Source organism: Peromyscus californicus, unplaced genomic scaffold (genome assembly GCF_007827085.1).
Source record: "Peromyscus californicus insignis strain IS unplaced genomic scaffold, ASM782708v3 Scaffold_11__1_contigs__length_118956290, whole genome shotgun sequence".
Taxonomy (NCBI): domain Eukaryota; kingdom Metazoa; phylum Chordata; class Mammalia; order Rodentia; family Cricetidae; genus Peromyscus; species Peromyscus californicus.
Genome location: NW_026294402.1, coordinates 54,250,687 through 54,271,969, shown reverse-complemented (window position 1 = coordinate 54,271,969; position 21,283 = coordinate 54,250,687). Strand labels below are relative to the sequence as shown.

The 21,283-nt window shown below is 42.9% G+C and overlaps 2 protein-coding genes across 2 annotated transcripts in view; one reads left to right on the top strand and one right to left on the bottom strand.

The window, feature by feature from the left end:
• The window catches only part of Senp8 (SUMO peptidase family member, NEDD8 specific), a 12,753-nt gene extending 7,685 nt beyond the window's left edge, over positions 1 to 5,068 (top strand). Inside the window, exon 2 of the mRNA XM_052762785.1 lies at positions 3,805 to 5,068. Within this exon, the coding sequence (XP_052618745.1) occupies positions 3,841 to 4,506 (666 nt within the window). The 5' untranslated portion in view covers positions 3,805 to 3,840 and the 3' untranslated portion in view covers positions 4,507 to 5,068. The remainder of the gene's footprint in view (positions 1 to 3,804) is intronic.
• Myo9a (myosin IXA) overlaps positions 1 to 15,284 on the bottom strand; it is a 232,981-nt gene extending 217,697 nt beyond the window's left edge. Inside the window, exon 1 of the mRNA XM_052762736.1 lies at positions 14,756 to 15,284. The gene's annotated coding sequence lies outside the window, so the exon portion shown is untranslated. The remainder of the gene's footprint in view (positions 1 to 14,755) is intronic.
• Between the last annotated feature and the right edge of the window lie 5,999 nt (positions 15,285 to 21,283).

Sequence of the window (21,283 nt, the reverse complement as noted above, 5' to 3'; positions counted from 1 at the left end):
AGTGCTTAGCCTCCACCAACTTGCACTTGCTGAACTGACTACACTGTCATTTGTTGTCAGGCTTAATTGGTTTGTTTGTTTTGTTTTTTGAGACAGGGTTTCTCTGTGTAGGCCTGGCTGTCCTGGAAGTTGCTTTGCAAACCAGGCTAGCCTCAAACTCACAGAGATCTACCTGCCTCTGCCTCCCAAATGCTGGGTTAAAGGTTCAGGCTTAATATTAAAAGGATCATTTTTTTAAACAATCTTATTTGAACTTTTACATCTGTCATAAAGATGGTGTGGAACATACAAATTATGGTGTCATGTTTTCTTTTATGAAAGTCTCTTGAGAAAAAAATATCAAAAGCCTGAAGTGGTAGCTCATGCTAATAACCCCAACTCGTGGGAGGCTGAGATGGGATTATTGTGAGTTTGAAGCCGGCATGGGCTACAAAGCAAGTTCCAGGCCATCCTGGGTTACAGTGTTATACTCTGACTCAAAACATAAAACAACAATAATAACAAACTATTAGATATTAATACAAAGAGTGTTGTTACCTCTTCTGAGTAAGCATTTTCTTTTTACCTTGTGAACATTGTGAATATTTAACTTAACTCTCTGGTTAGCTGCCAACAATCTTAGAGCCAAGTCTGTGGCTCACCCATAACCAATGTGCTCTATGCCTCGTTAACTTCACTCCTGACTCCAGTTTGTCTGAACTCTAGTTATTTTTTCTTTTCTCCCCCCCCCCCCCCGCGCCCCCCCCCCCCCCCCCCCCCCCCCCCCCGTTCTCTTTGCTAGGTGTAGAAGTCAGGGATTTGCACATGGCAGGCAAGTGCACTACCACCAAGCTGCTCTCCTGGCAATGGTAGTCATCCTTAGTAAAAACTTCATTCATACTTAGAAGGCCAATGAAGGAGGATTGCTGTATACTTCAGGCCAGCCTGATACACATAGCAAGTTCCATCCAGGGCTACTTAGGAAGAGAGACTTTGTCTCACAGTATTTTTTTAATCTCTTAATTCATGGCATTCTATGTATACAAAAATACATATAGTTTCTCATAAACAGCCTTATAATGTTTTTTAAGTTATACAGATTATCACATGTTGTGTGTATATAAAACTGTCTTGTACACATCATTAATCACCTCATTTTACATTAACATTTTTTCTCGGAAGGTATTTTTTGTGTACAGCTTTTTATTGGTTTGGTTTGGTTTATCAAGACAGGGTTTCTCTGTATAGCCCTGACTGTCCTGGATCAGGCTGGCCTCAAACTCAGAGATCCACCTGCCTCTGCCTCCTGAGTGCTGTGACTAAAGGTGTGCACCACCATGCCCAACTTTGTGTACAGTTTTGTATGGTTTGATTACATGAAATTGGTTATATCAAATTTGTGTGGCTTTAGTAGTATAACCAAATGACAAAAATACTTGATCTAATAGTTAGAATTGGTTGAATTGGTATCATCATTCTGTGTTCTTCTATTATGCTTTGTTTTGTTCTTTCACTCTGCCTGTGGTCCTTTTCCTGATCTGTAGTTTTAGAAGTTCTGCTGAGTGGTCAGGCTAGTGCACAGCAGTTAACTGTTACCTCAGTTGAGTATGTAGGCTCAAGTAAGCCATCTTCTACAGATGGCTTACTTCTACCTGCAGATTTGCCTGTTAGCACAGCCTTGATTGTCCACAAGCATATTAATCCCATAAGACACCTTGTCTGTGTTTCCTCTAAGTTAACCAACCTGTTATTTAAACAAATGAATGTGAATGGGTATTTTGTTTCCAGCCCTCATTTGCTATAATTGGTTTGTAGTACTAGTCGGATTTTCTGATTATATCTATAGTGTCATCTAGTTGATAGCATGAATGTTATGTATACACCTTTTTTTAACTCTTTAAATTCTGGGCTTATTTGATGCACACCTTTAATCCTAGCACTCAGGAGCATAGAATTCCAGGCCAACCAAGTCTATATAGTGAGAGCTTGTCTCAAATAAATAAACTCTTTAATTATCTTCAAGGAAATTTATTTGGCCAACTTTGCAGAGTTATGTAATGTTCTTTTTTAAAATGCTTTTTTAACCAGTGACCAAAACCAAGACAGTGGATCAGCAATATAGATTATCAGGAAAAGGCACTTGTCTATGCAAGCCTGATCACCTGAGTTCAATGCCCTAAACCCGCAAGATGGAAGGAGAAAGTTTACTCCAGCAGGTTGTCCCCTGACGGCCACACGTGCATCATGGCATACACATCCAAATACACACACACACACACACACACACACACACACACACACACACACACACACACGATAAATGTAAATTTTTAAAAAATGACAAGGATAAAATCATTTAATTCATTGATCAAAATTATAATAGCAAATCAGTGCTAAAACTAATGCTCAAGCCTGGAATCCTGATCCTTCTGCCAATATGTATCAATGTCAAAAGAACTTCTGACAGACATTGTAAGCATTGCATTACATAGTCTTTATCCCACCCATTGAAGTTTAAATATGGGAAGTGAGTAAAACCATCACTCATGCATAAAGCTGGGCAAATTTAGGAATAGATTTCATTTGCGTTACTTTATCTGCATGATTTTCTGTTCTTGAAATTCCCATACCTTTTGTTTTGTTTTGTTTTTTGTTTTTTCAAGATAGGGTTTCTTTGTGTAGTTTTGGTGCCTGGCCTGGATCTCACTCTGTAGACCAGGCTGGCCTCGAACTCACAGAGATCCACCTGGCTATACCTCCTGAGTGCTGGGATTAAAGGCGTGTGCCACCACCGCCTGGCTCCCACGCCTTTTAACTGCAGCTGTCACTGCTGTCATTTTCTATTATGGAAGGAGGAAGAAATATTCTCTTATCTTTTTAAAGTTAATGTTGTAATGGAAACTGTTTCTTTTGTTAATTAGTAACTTTTTTCTCCACACTCTTTGAATTCATCTTTAATCTAAAAACAATTTGTTGTTATCATGCATTATCATATTGAGACAGAGTCTCGTGTAACTCAAGCAGACCTCAGACTCACCGTGTAGCTAAGATTGACCATGAACTCCTGATCCTTCTGCTTCTCCCTCCCAAATGTAGGGATTACAAGCATGCACCACCACACCTACTATACATATTCATTAGAGTTAGAATGTGTTTACTGGTGTGATTTTTGGCAAAACATCAGCTCTAATTTTAACCAATCTCTACATTTAAATATAAAATTAAAATTCTATACTGTCTCTGAAACTTTTCATTTTCATTCTTATTGTTCATATCCAGTACATAAGCTAAAGTTTCTTTAGTGGTTTTTTGTTTTGTTTTGTTTTGTGTGTGTGTGTGTTTATTTAGTTTGGTTTTTCAAGACAGGATTTCTCTGCATATCCCTGGCTGTCCTGGCACTCATTCTGTAGACCAGGCTGGCCTTGAACTTAGAGATCTGCCTGCCTCTGCCTCCCAAGTACTGAGATTAAAGGTGTGCACCACCACCACCCAGCTTTAGGGTTTTTGTTTTTTTTTTTTTTTTGGTTTTTCAAGACAGGGTTTCTCTGTGTAGCTTTGCGCCTTTCCTGGAACTCACTTGGTAGTCCAGGCTGGCCTCGAACTCACAGAGATCCACCTGCCTCTGCCTCCCGAGTGCTGGGATTAAAGGCGTGCGCCACCACCGCCCGGCAGCTTTAGTGTTTTATGATGTCAGCATTGTTGGAAATTATTGACGAAGACTTTATAATTATATGTCATCTTACCAATAATCCTGTAAGAGTAGCTACTGTTTTATAACTTAATATCATATTCAACAGTAAATACTGTCTTCTGACTCTCCTTCAGCTTCTGGGATTTCTGAGAAGCCCTGCTCAATACAACATGGACCCTATAGTCTTGAGTTATATGGACAGTCTACTTCGACAGTCAGATGTCTTACTATTGGACCCTCCAAGCTGGCTCAATGACCATATTATTGGGTTTGCCTTCGAATACTTTGCCAATAGTCAGTTTCATGATTGCTCGGACCATGTCTGCTTCATCAGCCCTGAAGTCACCCAGTTCATTAAGTGCACCAGCAGCCCTGCAGAAATTGCCATGTTCCTTGAACCCCTGGATCTTCTGCACAAGAGAGTTGTATTTTTAGCCATCAATGATAATTCCAACCAGGCAGCTGGGGGCACCCACTGGAGTTTGTTGGTTTATCTCCAAGATGAAAATAGCTTCTTTCATTATGATTCTCATAGCAGAAGCAACTCAATCCATGCAAAGCAGGTAGCAGAGAAACTGAAAGCCTTCTTAGGGAGTAAAGGAGACAAACTGGTCTTTGTGGAAGAGAAAGCCCCAGCTCAACAAAACAGCTATGACTGTGGGATGTACGTGATATGTAACACTGAGGCCTTGTGTCAGAACTTCTTTAGACAACAGCCAGAATCCCCACTGCAGCTACTCACCCCGACATACATCACAAAGAAGAGGGGAGAATGGAAAGATCTAATCGCCAGGCTTGCTAAAAAAAAAGAAGTAGCTACTGAAGAATGCCTATGATGTTTGAAGTCTCCTCTTTCTGCCCTTCCCTATGGTGACAGCCTGAGGGAAAAACCACCAGATGAAACTTTACTATTCCTACTTCTTTGTTTTCTTGAAAAAAATGTCATCCTCTGCATTATCTGAATGGGAAGTTTCACTTTAACCCTGAGGGGAGCAGTGCATTCTGTGAAAACTTCTTAAACTTAAGTACCGGAATCTTAGAGAGAGAGAGAGAGAGAGAGAGAGAGAGAGAGAGAGAGAGAGAGAGAGAGAGAGAGAGAAGAAAACTTCATTACACAGTTTCAAATAAGAGTCTTCTTTTCTTGTTACTTTCCCTTTGGTCCCACCCCCACGTTGGCTTATTCTAAAGGAAAAGCAGTGTTCCAAAGCAAACCTATGACATACGGAATCAGAAGACAACAGAAGCAAAATCTTGTTGCACACCCATAGTGAGAAGTGTCTCACTAGAAGTGGATCATGACCTAACTCCATTTAGGGCCTTCATATTATAAAAATAAGGCATTCTCTGATGCAAAGGCTTTCCCATCTGCAAATATTTAATAAAGATGACTTTAGCCCATCTTCATCTGATTCCTGGGATGCTTTCAGAAAGGAAAACGTCATTAAAATTAATGACTGTGGGCTGGGGACATACTGAAGAGATAGAGCACATGCTGTGGTGTCCAGGAAGCCCTGGTCCCAACCTGCAACAAATTTTATTTTTAATTAATTTATTTTTTTAATTACACTCATGATATTCATTAATTACACTCATTAATTATATTTGTGGTATTCATTGATTACATTTGCAGTACTCATCCAATAACTATATTTATGATATTCGTTAATTATATTAATTGTATTGATTTATTACATTCATGATATTATGTCCTGATACTACTGTCCGTTTGTGGGGCTTTTCCATCACACAAAACAGAGATTCTGTACTTAAGAAATCATTGCTCGGCCGGGGCGGTGGTGGCGCACGCCTTTAATCCCAGCACTCGGGAGGCAGAGCCAGGCGGATCTCTGTGAGTTCGAGGCCAGCCTGGTCTCCAAAGCAAGTTCCAGGAAAGGCGCAAAGCTACACAGAGAAACCCTGTCTCGAAAAACCAAAAAAAAAAAAAAAAAAAAAAAAAGAAATCATTGCTCTATATTCCTTTCTTCTCCATCTTGAGATAACATCTAATCTTTCTGTCTCTATGAATTTGTATATTTTTTTTTGAAGATTTATTTATTCATTATAAATGCAGTGATCTGCCTGCATGTATGTCTGCAGGCCAGAAGAGGGCACCAGATCTCATTACAGATGGTTGTGAGCCACCATGTGGGTGCTGGGAATTGAACACAGGACCTCTGGAAGAACAGCTAGTGCTCTTAACCTCTGAGCCATCTCTCCAGCCCCGAATTTGTATATTCTATATATTTCATGTAATACAATTCTATAGAATTTGCCCTTTTTGAACAACAACAAAAAAAACATTTTATATACAACTGCAGGAGAAATAATACACAGATAACTTGAATATAAAAACAGGTCATGCCGGGTGGTGGTGGTGCACGCCTGTAATCCCAGCACTCGAGAGGCAGAGGCAGGTGGATCTTTGTGAGTTCAAGGCCAGCCTGGTCTACAGAGCTAGTCCAGGACAGACTTCAAAGCTACAGAGAAACCTTGTCTCGGAAAAAAAAAAAAAAAAAAAGATTCAAAAGTCCAGGGTTATTTGAAACTGGAAAATACTTTCTCTGTAGAAAATAGTAAAAATGATAACATTTCCCAATAAGTCCTTTTAAGCCAAATAATAGCTGAATTGTACATATAAATATTGATTAGATTCTGGGATACAGAAGACACCTATCTTCATGTGTTCAGAGAGCTGTTTTACTTAAGTTGTGTAAGTGAGATTCCTATTCATCTTCCCTTTCTCTGATTTATGGTAGACATTTTTCTATAGGCTAATCCATAATCTAAAAAGATTTTAGCCTCCCCTCCTGAAAGTACAGCCAGCATTTTCTTTCATCAGCTTGATATGGTACAAATGCTTATCCTAATGGTGAAATGTTTCACTAAAGCTTGCCCAGTGATTGGACAAAACCAAAACTTAAAAACCACAGTCATAGCCGGGCGGTGGTGGCGCACGCCTTTAATCCCAGCACTCGGGAGGCAGAGCCAGGCGGATCTCTGTGAGTTCGAGGCCAGCCTGGACTACCAAGTGAGTTCCAGGAAAGGTGCAAAGCTACACAGAGAAACCCTGTCTCGAAAAACCAAAAAAAAAAAAAAAAAAAAAAAAAACCACAGTCATCCTAGGGTCCCCCCTGCTAGGTAGCCTCCCTGGATCTGTGGGCCTGCAACAAATTTAAAACACACACATGCTGGGTGGTGGTGGCACACACCTTTAATCCCAGCACTCAGGAGGCAGAGCCAGGCGGGTCTCTGTGAATTCGAGGCCAGCCTGGTCTACAGAGTGAGATCCAGGACAGGCACCAAAACTACACAGAGAAACCTGTCTCAAAAAAACAAAACAAACAAAAACCCATTGTGGTGTGTGGTGTATCTCTTGGTTGACTCAGGGAGTGAGTGAATTGGCTACTCGAGATTGATAATGACGTTTCTTTGCCTTGTCTGCTAGGCATGCACAAGTCCCCTCCTTTTATTGAACATGCTTTATTTCTAAAACTCATAGTTGATAACTAACCAAGATTAGCTGTTATTTCAGACATGGTTCTACTTTTTGGTAGCTATAGCTTTTACACTAATCTGGCAAAATTTTTTCATTTACGGTATGGTAATCTCCAGACTATTAATGATCTGAAGCATAGCCAGTTTATTTTTTAAATATAAAGGAAGAAAAGCCACCTTTCTCAAACTTAATTCAAAATGCTGACAGTATAATTTTTAAAATGTGGAACCAAGACTAAAAAGAAATAGTGTCCCCCACAACACTATTGATATTTTCTTCATTTATTTCAAATAATTTACACAAAAAATTGGGCACACATTAATTAGGCCACTGGTGACAATTTGCAATGCATGTAGGATGTAAAAACCAAAGATGTGGGGACTGGAGAGCTGTCTCAGCGGTTAAGAGCACTTGACTGCTCTTCCAAATGTCCTGAGTTCTATTCCTAGCAACCACATGGGGGCTCACAGCAGTCTGTAATGGGATCAGATTCCTTCTGTTGTGCTTGAAGACAGAGCACTCATATACATAAAATACACAAATAAATAAACCTTTTAAAAAGAAGATGTGATTCACCCACTGAAACTGATTCCAGCTACTTCTCTCTAACCCTGACCCCAGCCTTCATGGCCCAAAATAACCTCGCCAGTCAGCAACCACAGAGGTGGTAACTCAGTTCCCTGGAGCCAGGAAGGGGAAGACGGCAGAAGTGTACAAGCACAAGCTACATAAACAGGCTTCAGTGAATGAGAGATGAAACCAGTTAGAAAAGAAAAAAAAAAAATTCCATTTCAAGTTAGTATGTTTCAAACCAAAAGACTTCAGGAAGATAGGAGGCAGGAAAGATGTTAGGAACCGGCAGTGAGCCCTAGATGAAACCCAGAGAGGGAACAGCAAGTGCAGATTGAGATAGGCCACCAGTGAGATAAAGGTAGCAAAGCAGTATCATGTCAGTGACTGTTGACTTAGGCAGCTGATCAGACCATCAAAGAGTCAGCCCTCTCTAGGGAAAGTTGCCTTTCTGATAATGCAAAGTATGCTTGTTTGCTTAAATATCAGACTGTCTCCCATTTAAAAACTAATGCATATGAGAGCAGTCTTGATTAATTCCCTAAGGTTTGTCCCAGAAATGAATCCTTTTTAAACTAAGCTATTAAGTCTTTATTTAAAAATACAAAAATAGGCCGGGCGGTGGTGGCGCACGCCTTTAATCCCAGCACTCGGGAGGCAGAGGCAGGCGGATCTCTGTGAGTTCGAGGCCAGCCTGGTCTACAGAGCGAGATCCAGGAAAGGTGCAAAGCTATACAGAGAAACCCTGTCTTGAAAAACCAAAAAAAAAAAAAAAAAAAAATACAAAAATATACAGTCTCTTTTGCCAAATACATAACATGGTTAACTAAGCCCCAAGTTAGTCCCTTTAAAAAGCTTGAGTAAGCTTGGCAAGATGGCCCAGAGGGTTAAGACAATTGCCACTAAACCTGATGACCTGAGTTTGATCCCCAGGTCAAACTTGGGAGAGAGAGAGAACTGGCTCTTTGTAAGTTGTCCTCTGTCTTCCACAAGTACATAATGACATGCATATATATAAATAAATAAGTGGCCGGGAAGTGGTGGCACACGCCTTTAATCCCAGCACTTGGGAGGCAGAGCCAGGCAGATCTCTGTGAGTTCAAGGCCAGCCTGGTCTACAGAGTGAGATCCAGGACATACACAGAGAAACCCTGTCTCGGAAAAAAAAAAAAAAAATGTAGTAAAATCTTTAGTATGTCATTTGAAAATGTTGGTATTGTAAATAACAGATTTTGAGTTGACATGTAGTATTTCACTAGATACTAGGATAGTCTCTTAGGTGATGTACCTGCTTGACCATACACAATGTAATACTAATAATACTACACTACTAATAATATAAATATGTTAATACTATTAATATAATACTATTTTAATTTCAAATATCCTATTTGCTGCCCCATAAATATATTCACATTTGTCCAACCTGGGTCCCAATATGGAATTGAGAGGTTACCACTTATAAACCCATCATTAGCTAGTAGTATATGCACATGCACACACATATATGCGCTGTATCAACAGACTTTCTATTTGTTGCTGTCTACACAAATACATCCATCCTTATTAGCTAGAATGTTGAAGTTCATAAACACTGGTTCTGACTGAAAAATAATAATTTAAAAATTATTAAGTGTATTAAGTAATTACTAAGCATATCATAGTTCTGGTATATGCTTTATTTTTACTATACTACAGATGAGATGTCTTTTGAAACAGTCTTGCTTTATAGTCCAGACTATCCTCAAACTTGTCATTCTCCTGCCTCAGCCTACTACGTGCTAGGATTATGAATGTGCAACACCATAGGCAGCTGATGCTGTAATTTTTACAATCTTCATATTGATGGTATGTCTTAATAGTAGTCATTCTATTTAAATGGCAAAGTATAGCTTCTCAGCTACGTAATTACGTATGCTGAAATTTTGATTTTTTTTTCCTTTCATCACGTATAAACTAATTGGAGTGGAGTGCTTGCTGCATAAGCATAAAGACCTAAATCTGGATCCCCAGTATAAAAACCCAAGTGCAGTGGTGCACATTTGTAATCCCAGTGCTGGAGAAGTGGAGAAGGGAGGACCTTGGACAGTGGCTAACCAAACAGTCTAGCCACTGGGTGAGCTCCAAGGTCAGTGAGAGGCCATGTCTTAAAAAATAAGATGAATGCTGGGCGGTGGTGGCGCACGCCTTTAATCCCAGCACTCGGGAGGCAGAGCCAGGCGGATCTTTGTGAGTTCGAGGCCAGCCTGGTCTCCAAAGCGAGTTCCAGGAAAGGCGCAAAGCTACACAGAGAAACCCTGTCTCGAAAAACCAAAAAAAAAAAAAAAAAGAAAGAAAAAAAATAATAAGATGGAGCCAGATATGGTGATGCACACCTTTAATCCCAGCACTTGGGAGACAGAGGCAGGTGGATCTCTGTGAGTTTGAGGCCTGCACAGAGAAACAGTCTGGTCTGCACAGAGAAACCCTGTCTTGAAAAAAAATAAAAATAAAATAAAGATGGAAGTGACAGAGGAAGACATCCAGTATTGACTCTGTTCTCCAAACATGCAAATATAGGAATGCATACACATGCTTGCATACACACACACACACACACACACACACACACACACACACACACACACAAAACACACATTTCTATATATACAAAATAATTATAGTAGAGTTTATGCTGTGGTGTTAGAGCAATGGATTCTTTAATCAAATCTAAGCTCTCTTGGTTTTAAACATTTTAAAATTGTCTTAACTTTATTATTTTCATGTGCATGAGTGTTTTGCCTGCATGGATGCATGTGCACTACATGCGTGCCTGAGGTCAGAAGAGAGTTTGGATCCTTTGGAACTGAATTATAGTAGCTGAGTTACTGTCTGTGAGCCACCATATGGGTGCTGGAAACTTATCCTTGGTCCTCTGCAAGAGCAACAAGTGCTCTTGACTGCTGAACCTTGTCTCCAGCCCCAGTTATCTTTGTGTGTGTGTGTGTGTGTGTGTGTGTGTGTGTGTGTGTGTGTGTGTGTGTGTACCAGAAGTTGAACCCTGAGCCTCACACATCCTTGACTCTACAGCCTGGGCTACACTTTCAGCTCTATTGTTTAGTTTTTCACTTTGGGGAATTTTTGTTTGTTTTGTTTTGTTTTTCGAGACATGGTTTCTCTGTGTAGCCCTGGCTGTCCTAGAACTCAGAGATCTGCCTGCCTCTGCCTCCAAGTGCTGAGATTAAAGGTGTGTGCCACCACAGCCTTTTTTTTTTTTTTTTAGACAAATTCTCAACAACACTAGCTATTCTGGAACTCACTATTTAGACCTGGCTGGCTTTGAACTCACACAGATCCATCTGCCTCTGCCTCCTAAATGCTGTGATTACATTTTTTTCCCCCTGAGGTTTCACTTTGTAGTCCAGGCCAGCCTGAAGTTCACTATGTAGTTAGTGCTGGCCCCTGGACCTTGCCCCAGTTCTCTGGCCTCAGGCCCCAAATTCTGGGATTTGAGAGTGGAGCCACCATGCCTGGCTAATTATAAATTTATAAATAACCTCAGGTAAATTCAAAGATTCAGGGCTTCATCTTGTGGAGCAAAGCTAGTCTGTTTAGTTAGGTAGCATGAGGATTGAATAGCAGTGTGAGGCCTATGACAGACACTAAACATTATTTCCCTCTGCTCTCCCATCTACTTGCATTAGTTTTAGCCAGGTATGGTGGCACAGACCTCTGATCCAAGCTATTCAAGAATCTGAAACAGGACTGTAAATACAGGCCAGCCTGGGCAACTAACTCATAAAGACCTTGTCTCAAAATAAAAAAGTAAAAAAGGCCTGGGTGGTGGTGGCACACCTTTAATTGCAGACTCAGGAGGCAGAGGGAGGCTGATCTCCAGTTCAAAGCCAGCCTGGTCTACAGAGCAAGATCTAGGACAGCCAGAGCTACACAGAGAAACCCTGTCTCAAAAAAATCAAAATTAAAATAATTTTTTAAAAAGTGAAAAGGGCCAGGCGGTGGTGGCCCACGCCTTTAATCCCAGCACTCAGGAGGCAGAGGCAGGCAGATCTTTGTGAGTTTGAGGCCAGCCTGGGCTACAGAGCAAGATCCAGGAAAGGCGCAAAGCTATACAGAGAAACCCTGTCTCCAAAAACAGACAAAAAAAAAAAGGGTGAAAAGGGGTTGGGGATATAGTTCAGTGGTAGAGTACCTGTCTAACATGCACAAGGGCCTGAATTTGGTCCCTAGTTTCACACAAATACAAACAAAATTAATGTTAGATTGCCATATGGTTATAAGTGGTCTGATGAGATGGATGTGGTGGGCACTCAGGAGACAGGTGGATCTGTGAGTTCTTGGCCAGCCAGGAATATATAGTGAGACCCTGTCTGAACAACAGCAAGCCTGATAGATACTATAAGTCTGATGAATACAAACAAGAAACTTATTCAAGGATGATAAATACCAACAAATAACCTACATGGCATTCTATGTTATACAGTTAAATACTTTAGACGTGCGTACAAATACATGTGCTATATATTGCTATATTTTAAAGTACTAGATACATTATATATTTTATACATATATAGTCATTTTTTATTGTTGGGTTTTTGTTTTTGTTTTTGTTTTTTTTCAGGAGCAGGGTAGTCTCTCAAACTGTCTCAACTAGCCCAGACCAGCCTCCAACTTGATAAGTAGTCACACCTTGAACTTTTGTTCCTGAGGCCTCCACCTCTGGAGGGCTGAGTTTACAGGTGACATGCCACCACTCCTGGCTATTCTCATGGCTTTTCTAGTTGGTGTTACTTCCATTTCCTAATAAGAAATAGACTCAGAGAACATCAATCTTGTGACCTCTGTCTCCTCACATTCTTTGCACCAGTCCCTCCCTGCCCCAGAAAACAGTGGCGAGAAGGCCTTGCTTCAACATTTTCCAATGCAATCCTGCTTTCCTTCTGGATTTGACATAGTCTGCTGGTGTGCTGCAGAAGCCAGCAGTAACTGCCATATAACTGTTAAGCAGCAGAACCTGAATAGTAACTGGCTTTGTTTTATACATTAGGTCATCTTTGGACCAACTCCTGATGTCAATGTACTGATCTGAGGTTCTGAAAACGCCCTACAGTGCACTTCCTAGTTTAAATGGCCTTTCATATTCTTATATATGAAAGATAGGGAATAAATATGTCAAAAAATCAGGACTAAGCAAAGACAAAATGGTTCTACACAACATAGGGCAAATTAGTCACCAAGTTCCAACATGAGGCTGAATTTCCACTAAGGAAAATGAAGTGTTAGATGTACTTAAATAAAATATTCCTGGGGCTAGAGAGATGGCCCAGGGATTAAAAGCACTTACTGCTCTTTCTTGCAGAGGACCTGAGTTTGGTTCCCAGCATCCACGTGGTGGCTCACCACCATCGGTAACTCCAGTTCCAAGAGTCTGGCACTCTGTTCTGAATTCCGCTGGCATCAGGCACACCTGAGGTACATATACATATGTACTGGCAAGAGAAAAAAATGTTCTTGAGTAAGAGACCACTTAACATGTCTGTGTGTCAGAGGACATGGCAGCAGTCTTCGAGGCCCATAGTAGGGGTGAGTTTTTATGCTGGAAAAAAAAATTACTCTTAAATCCTGTGGTTTGTGTTAAAAGACAAGAGAAGGGCAGCTCTCAGGATCAATTTTCTACATACTAGCACCTAGCAGTCCATGTGGAGGACAGGCCCTTTCCCCACAGTGCAAGCTCAGACAAGCCTTCGGAACCAGTTCTGAACCAGGCTCTGCTTTCCCAGCCAGCCTGCACTCTGCTCTGCACAGCACCTCACTCATCTTCACCCTCCACGCCCCTCACCTCGGCCCTCTCTCCTGCTTCAAAGAAGCATGGGAGCCAACAGAAAGGAGCTTCCCTGACACCAAATCCTCAGACCTCCCTGTGTCTGTATGCATCTCAGAGCCTTAGGTCCTCAGAGCCCAGGCTTATCTCCACCTGTGGACAGGGACCTTGTGCAGACCGTTCTTTCAGACACACATCATTGCCCTTCACTGGTTCCTGGCCAACAGCTTTAAATGTACGAACTCTCCATTTTTCAAAATCCATAAAAGCGTGTTTCCCTGTACATACTGACTTGTCTCTTCCTCCTCTTCACAGCCGCATCCAAGGTGTCTACACTGGGCTTGGTAACTGCCTCCCAGCCTCCCAGTTCTCACCCACTTTAATCTGGATTCTGTCCCAGTTCCTCCCCAGATGCCCCTAATAAGATCACTAGTAGTTCTTATTTTATGAGCAGAGTAAGTAGCATTAAACCCTCCTTTTCAAACGGCTCTTCCTTTAACTGATGCAAGACCCGGTTTTCTCTCCTCTGCTCACTCTCTTAATGGTCAGTTTCTTCTTCACACCATGTGTCCTCGGGTTTAGTCCCACAGCCCGCTTCTCACTGCACACTTCCTACGCTCTCCATTACCAAGACCAATGGTAGATTTTGGTACATCAGACCCGTACTCCTCTTCCAAGCTTCAGCCTGTATGTCCACGTGCCTGCTTCATGTCTTGATTTAGGGATGCCATGACACCTCACATGCACCGAATCCCAGAGTTCAACTCATCTTTCCCCATCCAACCCGTTCCTCCCCATTCTAGCCAGAAACGTTGGGATCATCCTTGACTTTTTCTCTCACATACTCCACAGACATCCACCTTCTAGTCCTGCTGAGTCTACATTAACTATGCTTTAGTCCATGTATATCTGTCTCTCTGTGTCTATCTCTCTGTGTGTCTGTATCTGTCTGTCTTTCACAGTGTGTCTCTGTCTCTCCCTGTCTCTCTCTGTCTCTGTCTGTCTCTGTCTCTGTCTCTCTCTCTCCCTCCATTCCAAACAACCACTCTCACACCAGGTATGGTGATGAACACCTGTCATCCCCGCACTTGGAAAGCGGAGGTAGAAGGACTATTGCAAGCTGGAGCCTGGTCTACACAGTGAATCCCAGGCCAGCCTGAACTATGTGATGACACCCTGTCTCAAAAAGACAAAAACGAACCTCAGAAGACAGCCGCTCTCCTGTCTGGATGGCTGAGTGTCTTCTACAGTAGTCTCCCGGGGCTCTCGTGCTCCCTAGGCTCTGCTCCCTCCGTCTTCTGCCAGTGTCTCCAAAAGAGATCTAGATAATCTGGTCCTCCCTACTGCCGTTGCCTCCTCACCAGCCCCCTCAATCTTATCTTAGACTCCCTGTCCTTATTTCCTCCAACACACACGTTCTTCCCCTAAAGCTTTCACATAGGACTGAGTGTTCTTGTTCAGTGGTAGAATGCTTGCCCTACCTAACACACATAAGGCCCGAGGACAGGAAGAGGGAGGCCAGTAGGAGAGTGAGCACCAGCCTCCACTGGTCCTCCTCAGGGATGCCCCAGACCTGTTTGCTTCCCTTGTTTATTCCCAGAATCAGGAATCCTCTCAGTGGGTCCAACTCACATAACTTTTGGTATTGTGTCTCCTCCACTAAGGTGTAAGAGAGAGGCCACTGCTTACCACACTACCTAGCATAAAAACACTCACTATAGTTTTGTTGAATGGATAAATAAGAATAAAGAAGTTATTTATCAGAGGAAAAAAAAAAAAGAAAGAAAAAAGAAAACCATATCCTTCCATGGCATAGCCCCAGGAATCAAAATGCTACACCAGTCTATGTGAATTTTCTTGCTTGCATAAGACCAAGTTACGGGGGAGGGGTCAGTGAACTCAAGTAACCTGACAGAGAATGAGGAACCCACCAAACTGGCCAATCTGGCCAGGGACATCCTTTTAGCTGGCCTGCTGCTTTCTCGGGGGTTTCACATTTTACCTAGTTGCAGTGCATGTTGCAAGCACTATTTTAAAAGGGACAAGGAGTTATAGCAGGCTCACTGAGTTTCCTTTCTAAGCATGGCTGTCCCGTGTTGGACAAGGAGTGAGTTCTGACTTATTCAGGCTTTAGGACCCCCACTGCTGTAGAGATCCCTCAATAACTTATATTTCAATTTTCTCCCGAAGGGGCCAGAGAGATGACTCAGTGGATAAAGGCATTTGCTGCCAAGTCCAATGCCTGAGTTCAGACCTTGGAGACTTACATAGTGGAGGAAGAAAACCAACTCCTACAAGTTTGTCCTCTGATCTCTACATGTACATATAATATATATATACATATATATATATATTTAAATACGTGTAAATAAAACATTTAAAAATCAAAATTTCTCCTTGAGGAATAAGAAAACATGGTTTAGACAACCAAGAAATGCTCCAGAAATAGGTATAATTACGATGTATCAACTAAAATGCATAGCAGAGCCGGGCATGTTGACACATTGACTATAATCCCAGCACTTGGGAAGCTGAATCAGGAAGATCAGGAGTTCTAGACTCAGTCTCAGCTCCATGAGATCTTGTCTCGGTGTCCCAGCCCTACCCTGTCACAAGAGGCACCAAAGTATACGTACAACCTACATTCTTTCGTATAGACCGCCACCACTGTCTAAATATCAACATGTAGCACCATATTGTATGATGTAAAACTATATGGCTCCATCTAGCCCTGCCGGCATCCAGTTTTGTATTTGCTTCCGTGTTGATTGTTTTGAGCCACACTAGGTAACCCTGGCAACCCTGCAGCTTGCTGTGTAGACCGGGTAGTCTCTAGGCCTGTGTCAGTCCTCCAGGCTCCTGAGTGCTGGGTCACCGGTGTGCACCATCCTACTTACCTCCTGAAGTTTAGCAGGTAACTCGTGCTTGCTTAGTTCTTTCTCCCATCCGGAACCTGTGAGGACTCGGCATGACTTGTCCTAAGTGGTAATCACTACCGACCCGACAGGTAAATTGGGTTGGATAGCTCTTGCAGAGTGTTCCAGTTGTCCGTTCATTCTGTGCCCAAAAAGGCTGATTGAGCGACTTTTTAGATTCTGGATTAGGGAGGCTCAACCTGTACAATGTTTTATTATCTTTAATTTTGTGTGGGTGAGGATGTGTGTATGTGGGTGTGTGCACATGGCAGCAGGTGCCCACGGGTGCCAGAAGCATCAGATCCCCTGGAGCTGTAGTTATTGACAGTTGTGAGCGGCCTGGTGTGAGTGCTGGGAACTGGGCCAGGGTCCTCTGGAACAATGTCAAGTGCTCTTAACCACTGAGCCATCTCTCCAGACCCAACCTGCACAATTTCATCCTTCCTTTGAAAAAGAGGATACTGAGACTTGGAGTTTCCCAAGTTAAGTAACTACAAGTTTAAACATAGATATACTGATTCCAAACCCTGGATTCCTTTCTATTGTTGTTGTTGCAGGGAGGGCAGGTAGCTTGTCTCATGGAGCCCAGCCCAGGCTGGCTTTCAACATACTTTAGCTGAGAATGATCTTGGTCCTCCTGCCTTCCCCTCAAGTGCTAGGATTTGTAGGTGTGTGGCCCCAAGCGAAGCCAGAACTTACATTCTTTTTTTTTTTTTTTTTTTTTAAAGATTTATTTATTTATTATGTATACAGCATATGTGACTGCATGCCAGAAGAGGGCACCAGATCTCATTACAGATGGTTGTGAGCCACCACGTGGTTGCTGGGAATTGAACTCAGGACCTCTGGAAGAGCAGTCAGTGCTCTTAACCTCTGAGCCATCTCTCCAGCCCCAGAACTTACATTCTTAACCAACATACGCTACTGTATCTTGATTGCTAGTAGTAGTGATGCTTTTTCTGTTTTATTCAGTAGAGAGGAAGAAATACTATTAGAAACAAAAACCGAATGGAGCCTCCCTGATTTCTAGGGGGTGGTGGTGCACATCTTTAATCCCAGCACTCAGGAGGCAGAGGCAGGATTCTCTGAGTTTGAGGGCCAGCCTGGTCTACAGCATGAGTTTCAGGACAGCCAAGGCTACACAGAGAAACCATGTCTTGAAAAACCAAAAGGAAGGAAGGAAGGGTGGGAGGGAGGGAGGGAGGGAGAGAGGGAGGGAGGGAGGGAGGGAGGGAGGGAAGGAAGGAAGGAAGGAAGGAAGGAAGGAAGGAAGGGAGGGGTTAGAACAATGACTCAGTAGTTAAGAGCACGTGCTACTCTTGCAGAGGACTTGCGTTTGGTACCCAACACCCACGTGAGAGCTTACAACGATCTGCTACTCCAGTTCCAGGGCATCTTATGCCTCTTCTGATCTTCATGAATACCACACATGCAAGTGGTGAACATGTATGCATGCAAGCAAAACACACATATAACAATAAAGAAATCTTACAAGATGTAAAGCAAAAATTTTTTTAAGGATTTATGCTTATGTGGACCAGGAGGGTACAAGAGAGATCCATTATTACAAATAAAAATAAGAAAAGAAAAGAAATTTGGAGTTTTCAATGAATATCTTAGAGACAGAAGCCACAGTGGAGGTTAGTGAGATGAGAAGCAGGACAGGAGATTAGTGGCTACACAGCACACAGTCATGGGGAAATTTCTTACCGTTGTAGAAAACAGCTATTCTGTTTCTGGAATCAGACATCTGCGCCCTGAACTTGAAACTTTCTTCTGTTTGCTATGGTATTCTTTGTTGTTGTTGTTGTTTTTTTCCAGACAGGGTTTCTCTGTGTAGTTTTGGTGCCTGTTCTAGATCTCACTCTGTAGCCCAGGCTGGCCTCAAACTCACAGAGATCCGCCTGGCTCTGCCTCCCGAGTGCTGGGATTAAAGGTGTGTGCCAGTGCCACCCGGCTTGCTGTGGTGTTCTGTTTAGTCTACCAGGCACATCCAACCTTTAGCCATTGTGATATGATCGACAAGGTTCACAGTGGGGAACTACACAATTGAGTTACTTCAAAAACCTGAGTTGATGGGGGAGGGGGGCCGACTATGAAATGGCTCAACAAGTAGAGTGCCTGCTCTGCAAGCCTGAAGACCTGTGGAGAGACCACGACAACCGCCACGTGTGTGCCACGTCTCCTGACTGCCACACATGCGCCATCACACACACACCCAATCATTTTAATTTTAATTTTAATTGTCGAAACCAAAGCTCATTTGGTTTTAAGTACATTTACAGTTTTTGTGCTGAGCTGCACTCAGGCTTTCCTTGGTGGCAAGTGGTGGCATGGGACCCAAGGACCACGAGTGAACACTCCTCAACCTTTCCTGCAGCGTGACTCCATGGAGCATTTGAAAGTGAAGGGTGAGGCGTGACAGAAGCACCGTGAAGCCACAGCCAAAGGAACAGGAGACAGTGGCCCAGCGTGGTCGGACCCAGGAAATCAGAAGCAATCTTAGAAAGCCTTAGGCTGCGATCTCGGGGCTTCCCACCATGAAAGGAAATGGGTCTCAGGAATGGCGTGTAGGGCTGGATGTAGCGGCACATTTCTGTGATCCCAGCATGCAAGGACACTGAAGGAAAACTGGAAGGTCAAGACTGTCTGGCCTATGTAGCAAGACTTTGTCTCAAAAATCAAAGAGAAGGAGGAGGGAAAGAGGGAAGGAGAGGAAGGAAGGAGGAAGGAAGGAGAAAGGGAGGACTGACTATAAGTATTAAAATATTTGAGGTTCCAGACTGGAAATTTCTTGGTCACTTCCAAGTCCAAAAAGATCGTGAGTGAATCTTGGTATTGTGCACATGCCTATAACTCTTGTCAGCACAACTTGGAGGCCAGCCTGGCCTACATAGTTAGTGAGTTAGTTCCAGGACAGCTGGGCTACAGAAAAAGAGCCTTTTTTTTTTAAAGGCATTTGTTGACACAGAGTAAAATGAATTAAACTTGTTATCATTAGTCCTCATCTGTACGCAATTAGCTGTCAGGACACCAAGCCCTCCTGGGTCCCCCCCCCCCCCCCCCCCCCCCCCCCCCCCCGCCTCACTGGGTGCTGCTCAGTATCCTCTGCCACTTCCCCCTCCTCTTCCTGATCTCCAAGTGACATGTGCATCAGTCCTCAGGCCTCCAGTCTCTGCTCTACCAACATACTCATTCCCATGGTGATCTCATCCAGTGTCATCCTCTTAAGTATTACTATAGCCAGTTATGGTGGCTCACAATCATAATCCCAGCACTTGGAAGGCTGAGGCAGAGGAATTGCCATGAGTCCCAAGATAATGTAGGCAACCCAACAGTGAGTTTCAGGATAGCCAGCTACACAGTGAACCCTTGTCTCAAAAAACCAAAACACTTGAGAGGCAGAAGATAGACTTCTGTGAGTTCCAGACCAGTCAGAGCTACACAGCAAGACTGTCTCTAAAACAAACAACCACAAAAGATCTCTCCCAGGCGTCCCTCCCACACTCAGGCTCCTTAGCCCATCATTCACGTGACACCCCCCATTTGGCTATCTAAAACTTACCTCAGACTTAGCATGTCCTATGCTGTTATTTCTTTTCCATTTTATTTATTTATTTATTAGGTGGGGGTGGGTTGTTGTCAGACGACAACTCCAGGGAGTGGGTTCTCTTCTTCCACCATGCGGATCCCCATGATTAAACTCAGCTCATTAGGTGGAGCCTTTACCATGAGCCATCTCCCCTGCCTCCAACGCTCCACTTCTGACCTTCCTCTCCAGAGCTCTACTGCTTATGGATATCTTTTTTTTTTTTTTTTTTTTTTTTTTTTTTAAAGATTTATTTATTTATCATGTATAGAATGTTCTGTCTACACATATCCCTGCAGGCCAGAAGAGGGCACCAGATCTCATTACAGGTGGTTGTGAGCCACCATGTGGTTGCTGGGAATTGAACTCAGGACCTTTGGAAGAACAAGCAGTGCTCTTAACCTCTGAGCCATCTCTCCAGCCCTGCTTATGGATATCTAAATCCTTTCAAGCCACAAATCATGGAGTCATCCTTAAGTTCCGCAGTGCCCTATCTCCAGTCTCACAGGAGGTCTTGCTTCTGAGCTCAGAACATACCCAAGATCAGCCCATTCCACCCATCTCACTTCTAGTTAGATTGGGCACTCCTCAGCCAAAGTGACCCTTGGGTATGAGGGCCTTGGGGGATTGGGTAGAAAGAGAATCCTGCCATCAGCCACTCTTCAGCTGGTGAGTTTCCAGGACATTATGAACGCATCGGTCTCTGTTCCGAAGGGTTCGGATGTGCAGAACCATCTACTTCTGAAGCCTCTTAGGCCAGGAAATTCTTTGGCATCAACATTTCCTGTGGTAAGGAAACAGTTTTTACTTTATCAGCTATTCCAGAAGTCAATAGATTTGATCTGAGTGCTAATAAAATACATGCTGAGCTGGGGGTTGTAGCTCAGGGGCTGGATATATAGTTCAACAGTATAGCACAGGCCCTGGGTTCACTCCCCAGCACCACACACACACACACACACACACACACACACACACACACACACACAAATAGCAATGACAAGTTTTAAAACCTGTCAATATTCTGAGGTGAGTCTTTAATTCCCTGCCATCAGATCAGTGATTCTCAGTTGGAGACAGTTTTACCCTCTCTATAGGAGATATTTGGCGACGTTGGGGGTAGTTTGGGTTATCACAATCAGAGATATGGGGTACATTGGCATTACCTGGGCAGAATCCAAGGGTATGGCTAAGTATCAGACATAGGACAACCCCCTATAATGAA